This window comes from Limanda limanda, chromosome 13, assembly GCF_963576545.1.
Source record: "Limanda limanda chromosome 13, fLimLim1.1, whole genome shotgun sequence".
NCBI lineage: Eukaryota > Metazoa > Chordata > Actinopteri > Pleuronectiformes > Pleuronectidae > Limanda > Limanda limanda.
In genome coordinates, this window is record NC_083648.1 from 4,558,831 (window position 1) to 4,565,381 (window position 6,551).

Consider the following 6,551-nt stretch of genomic DNA (forward strand, 5'->3'; position numbering starts at 1 on the left):
CCTCTGGTTTGTTTCACCTTCCAACTCTTTGTTCGAGGAGCCGTCTCCAGGCGCCACTCAGAAATCTGAAGTCGCACTCGCCAGCATCGAACCTCGAGTCTGGTTCAACAAACCGGGAACCGACACACAAACAACTTCCTGTTTAACAATGGAATCCCGATATCAGACGAGCAGGTTGTTGTTTATCAGCAAACAGGAAACTCTGAGTTTTAATGAGACTGAGAGAATTCAGCTCAACTCTGGATTTTCTCTTTTTCTACCTGAGCCCAAACTTTCTCTCCTCCTTCATTAGATGTGAGCCGCGGCATAATGTGAGTTTTCACCGACTCGAGCATCTGCTGCCGGAGGAATCTCGGGCTTCTGCTCGTTAGAGTCGAGGTCGTAACATCGGCTGCATCCGGTTACACTTTCTCTCAGGTGTTTCCCGCGAGGCTGCACACAGACACACACTCGTCAGAACAACACAAAGTTTCAATTAAAGGAAACTTTTGAGAACATCTCGGGTTCAGAGGATCAGAGCGTCGCCTGGATCCTGAAACAATGGGATGTTTCGGTGCTGGTGCTGAGGAGACTGGCTGGACTCGCTGCTCACACATTATTCATTGTCGGGCCTCCTCACCCCTCCTCACCCCTCCTCACCCCCCCACCGAACCCCGGTGAGCTCCAGTGATCGCAAACCTCCGTCTCCCAGTCGGCAGCTGGGAGTCACCGACTTCAAAGCAGCCCAGGACATGAATAATCAAACTTTTATTTTTAGCTTTTCCTCTTCATGTTACTGACCTTACTTCCTGATCTTCTTCTCTCCCTCTCTCCCTCCCTCTGTCCATCCTGCCCTCCCCCCCCTCTCTCTCTCTCTCTCCTTCCCTTCTGCTCCTTCTCCTGTGCTGCAGATCGCTGATTTGTACAAGAAGCAGCAGCAGATCCAGAACCAGGGAGACAAGGCCGACCCGGAGGATTACTACTGATCATCTCCAGTCATCTGCCGGAGAGAAAAAAAAAATTGATAAATATCGGCAAATCTCAATGTAATTGTAAATATCTTCTTTTCTTGTTGTAATGAAATGAAAATAAAGGTTCCTTCCAGTTTTAAGCTCCCGTCTGTTTGTGTTATCGACGAATCGAAGCTGCTGCTTTTACCGGCTACGATTTTTTTCCGTTACCGAGCCAAAGTTGTGTAAATATCTCGCTTCGTATGGAGCACATCAATTTTAAAAACGCCTCAGATCAACTCACATCTCCCCAGTTATAGATCTCTTATCAAAAATTCACTGTGCAGAAACCGCCCGGGCAAAAACATGAAATGTCTGGAACGCATACCAATCCTTTCACCTGGCCAGAGTTCTGCTGAAGAACTCGAAAGGTGGCGGTGAAAGTGCACGAGGCGCGTGAGGCTCAATAAGAGGGAGGAGCCAAGGAGATCGCCGGCTGCCAGAAACCGTTGGTAGAAGCAGGAAAAGAGGTCGGAGCTGACAGTTGCTCAAACAGCCGGACAAAAGAGAAGCACTCACAGCTTGCATTAGATGATGGAAATCCACTAACTGTCCAGCCTGAATCAATCAGAGGCTGCCGCGGAGGGGAGGGAGGGTGAGGGAGGGGGGGCAGATTGAGAGCCAAGGACGGACGGTTATTAATGGAGGAGCGAGGAGGATTGTGAGTTTCCTCTGCTGCCGAGCGAGAGGACGAGAGTGTTTCTCTGAGTCGAGATGTAACTAGTGTTCTCGTTCTCTGATCTCGAAGAAACTCATTAAGAGCTCGAACAACATCCGAGAATCTCTGAATCCCTTCGATGACGGACGCTGAATGATTGAGTTGTGCAGGTTCAAATCATACGAGGGCGACAGATCTACATGAAAGACCCAAAGAACGTTTTTTTATTAATCTGCAGAGAAACTAACTCTCAGCATTAAAGTGATGCTGTTTACTTATTTCCACAAGGACTCAACACACAGGAGGACGACTGTTATATATTTTAATACCAATGTCGTCTGTATGAATATGAGAATGAGAGAACAAGGACAATCTGAAGTGGTACATGGCTGTTAATATTGAGGTGATGTAATATATAGTAAATGTTGATTTTTCAATCATGAATACTGACGTCTGAAAATACACACTTAAATGTATTTCCTATATTATAACACTCATTCTTGCCAGAAGTTCCTTTTGAGTACTTGATGCTTTATGTACTCATTTCTAGATTTTCCTGGAGTAAAACCAAGCGATCATTGGCCAAAGACGTGATTTGGAGTCTGCGCCTGATTTTATAGCAAAGAATAACTAACGAAAAACACACAGAGAAATTAATCGCTCCCGTAAACCCTCTGAAAAAATGTACTTTTGATTTCGGCCCATCCACTAACATGGAGGATGCAGGGTTCATGATCCATACCGCAGCCAGCCACCAGGGGGCAACCCAGACTATTTGGCTTCACTTTTGGGGACCATCTCTATATCTCTCACTGTCCAGTTATGTCCACAAGGACTCAATACACAGGTGGACGACTGTTATTATATATTTGAAGACCAAAGTCGTATATGTATGAATATGAGAATGAAAGAACAAGGAAATGTTTTGGACAATCTGAAGTGGTACATAGCTGTTAATACTGAGGTGATATAATATATAGTAAATGTTGATTTTCAATCATGAATACTGACGTCTGTAAATACACACTTAAATATATTTCCCATATTATAACACTTATTCTTGCCAGAAGTGCCTTTTGAGTAATTAATGCTTTATGTACTAATTTCTAGATTCTCCTGGATATTGGTCCTGGATATTTTTCTTTCCAGGAGTAAAACAAAAGGATCTTAGGCCGAAGACGTGATTTGGAGTCTGTGCCTGATTTTATAACAAAGAATAACTAAGGAGAAACACACATAGAAATTAATCTCTCCCGTAAACCATCTGGGAAAATGTACTTTTTAATTTCGGCCCATCCCCTAACATGGAGGACATGGGGTTCATGATCCATACCGCAGCCAGCCACCAGGGGGCAATCCAGACTATTTGGCTTCACTCTTGTGGACCGTCTCTATCTCTCACTGTCCAGTATTCAGGTTGATTGCTCTACTTGACATTTAGATGGGGATTCATGGTCCCGAGAGGGTGAACCACCATAGGCTTTGGTGGTTTCCTGACCTTTCCTCTAAAGCCACCGTGAGGCTCACACATGGAATCGCTCAGCAGCCGCTCAGCACTTTGCTATCGGCCACTCTCACACTCATGCCCCCCCCAGGACGAATGTTATCGTTGTGCTGATCCCCCGACTTTCTCCTGCCGGACCACAGAGGAGTCGATATGTTAATTTCGTCTCGTAAAGTTTACGATCAGATCCACCTGCCGAGCGAGTGACGATCCCCATCAGCCTCATCTGGACTTTGTGTAGAAGCTAATTAACAAACGGTCGCTGCAATAAAATCACGGTAAACACACAACAGTACGATATCACTGGGTTGTGAGTGTGTGAGCTGCCGTTAGAATTTAGCCTCTCAGCTCTTAGCCTGGCTGGGAACCCGGGGTCAGCTCTATGTTCCCACATTTTTTTTTTCACTGACAATTTTGAAAATTAGGACCTATGTTCCCACAGACCTATGTTCCCAGATTTATTTTGAAAAATTAGTCCCGATGTTCCCACATTTCTAGATTTTTCTGAAGGTTAGGGTTAGGTTTAGGGTTAGCGTTAAGGTTAGGGTTAGGGTTAGGTTTAGGGTTATGGTTAGGTTTAGGGTTATGGTTAGGTTTAGGTTTAGGGTTAGCGGTGTTGAGCTCAAGAGAGTTTGGAAGCTAGCCAGCTCCTTCAAATCGCCAGCTACGGAATGGTGAACCCTTAACTACCAGGCAGGGGTAGAAATGTGGGAACTGTAGGAACATAGGGCCTAATTTTGTAATGAATATTAGAAATGTGGGAACATAGGGCTGTGGGAACATAGGGCTGTGGGAATATAGAGCTGTGGGAACATAGAGCTGTGGGAACATAGGGCTGTGGGAACATAGAGCTGTGGGAACATAGGGCTGTGGGAACATAGGGCTGTGGGAACATAGAGCTGTGGGAACATAGAGCTGTGGGAACATTGGGCTCTGGGAACATACTCACTCTCCCGGGAACCCTAATCTCGCTCTAATCCTGGGAGGGGGGGTGTATACCAGGTGATCAGTAATGCCTTGCTCCAGAGTTGTGTTGTCTGGCAGTTGTGCGGCTGCAAGGATCCAAACATCTCTCTCTCTCTCCTGCACGGAGCTGGAGTCGGCTGCAGGAGATTTGCATGTGAATCGTTCCCTCGGCTGCGGTGACTCACGCAGCGTGCGACTCGCCGTCGTCTCCGCTTCCACGTTCAGAGCGGTTTGTGTTTCCGATAGTCGTGGGGGGGGCTGCGAGACCACGGTTTGTTTTGCCATCTCTGTGTGCGAGTATGCATACTGCACAGTGGGTGGTTTGCCTATTATTTGTGTGTGTGGGCCGTGTCCTGTGTCTGCTGAAGGGAGCTGGAGAACAAAACCATTGTGGTGGAATAATCATGGAGATTCAGAATCCAGCGTTCGCCCTTTTCATCTGCTGCTGTTTTTATGTACTGTGATTTTTTTTTTACTGGCTGCCACAGCAAGGCTGGTGTTTACCCTGTGTGTGTGTGTGTGTGTGTGTCTGTGTGTGTTTGTGTGTGTGTGTGTTGTGGATAAACGTGCAGCTGGAGCCACTGAGGCAGGTGTGTGTCTGTCTCTTGAAAAGATTCTATTGAAGTTAAAAGGAAGTTTAAGATTCTAACCTGGTTGAGATCCAACCGCCCCAAGTGCTCATGGGTAATTCAAAGGTGTGATCCCATGACAACATGGTCCCTGGTCACATCGGGGATATGAACCTTCACAGACATATTGTTATGAAAACTTAACAATTGAAAAATTCACAGAAAACAAACAAGTTCACAATTAAACTGTAAAATATCAAACCTCAATCGCATTTTTTTGTCATAAGGGTTTAAGAAACAGGGTTCCTACGGTCATGGAAAACCTGGAATAGTCATGGAATTGTAAAACGTGTATTTCCAGGCCTGGAAAAGTCCTGGAAAAAAAAAAATCCCAAAAGTTTTGGAAAAGTCATGGAAATTTGTTATATTCATATTTTTTTCATGTCGTTCATTTACGCTGAGTTTTAAATAACTCACATGCTTTTAAAGAAATACACTCAAAATATAAGCAGACGTACGCTCTCAAAATGAGTTAGTATGAGGCCGTATGCGTAAGGTATACTTGGAATTCTCATTGCTAGTTTAAATACTACATTTTGTCACTTTTTCATGTATAGAACGAGATTTCACAAAATGTTTGGACATGGAAATTTGGTTTAAAGTTGTTGAAAAGTCATGGAAATCCATCGATCAAAATGTGTATGAACCCTGAAGAAAGACACAAATCTTTGTCATTTCTCCTTTTCAATATATATGTATGTGTTATATGTATATTTATGTATATATGTATTTATGTATGTACTGAATTGCTTCCCCCCCCATAAAATCGGTCTCTATTTACATGTGTATCTTACCTCCTCTACATGTGACTCTCATCTTGGACGTCATTAACACACAGAAACAATTTGCTCATGTTACTAAATCTGAATTTCTAATATCACTTGTCAGCTGTTGTGTTAGAAGTTGTCTTGAACGAACCCGGGTGAGGGATGGAAAAAAAACCCTAATGGAAATCAACCAGGCACCAGAGCATGAAATATTGAAAATGCAAATATGTAATGAATTCGGTTCCATATTGTGTGCGTTGTATGATCCGGGCTTTTGTTGTGATTTACTCTGGAGGGTGTAATGCGGCAAACCTCTTTGCCTAATTTGTGTACGTTGGATTGTGTGAGTGAAGGGAAGTGTGAAGCTCTTTGGATCGTTGTGTATCTTTTGTGTTGAGTTCATGCACCTGCACGCCGAGTCGTTTTGTGTTTGTTTCCTTTTGTACGTGATGTGTGAATGTGTTTTCTTTTTTTATCATCTCAGTGTGGGTGCCTGGTTAACTGCCCGTGGTTGTGTGTGTGTGTGTGTGTGTGTGTGTGTGTGTGTGTGTGTGTGTGTTGTTGTGTCATTGATGTTTACTGGGGGGGGCAGCTGGTGCACACATCACGCGCCTGCAGGGCATCGCAGCACAGCAGCCCCCCCCCCCCAGGTCCCAGCCTGTGTTGGAGCAGCTGTGCTGTTAGTTCACATCAAGTCACCCGTTCAGACCCGGTCCCGCCGGGAGGAGGCTGCAGCTCATAGATATATATAAAGACTAGATGTCTCGTCTGCTTTGCCGGCCAACAGAGACCAACGTCCCCACATGGCGGCCATCTTGCTACAGGCAGCTCGCTCACCCATAACATTGTGTTGGTAGTGGTAAATAACCATAACTTGCTCCATTTTCAACCGATTTTTCATCACGTCAGAGATGTAGATATGACACTGCATACTTATGAATAATTATGTTATTTTCTAAAAAAAATGGAATAATGTCTGCAGTGTCATAACTACATCTCTGACATTTATAACAAACCAGACCGTTTAAAAATCGGTTG

The 6,551-nt window shown here is 44.5% G+C and overlaps 1 protein-coding gene across 1 annotated transcript in view; it reads left to right on the plus strand.

The window, feature by feature from the left end:
• The window catches only part of lig1 (ligase I, DNA, ATP-dependent), a 61,566-nt gene extending 60,476 nt beyond the window's left edge, over window positions 1–1,090 (plus strand). The window contains 1 exon segment of the mRNA XM_061084314.1: window positions 891–1,090. Within this exon segment, the coding sequence (XP_060940297.1) occupies window positions 891–965 (75 nt within the window). The 3' untranslated portion in view covers window positions 966–1,090.
• The last annotated feature ends 5,461 nt before the right edge of the window (window positions 1,091–6,551 follow it).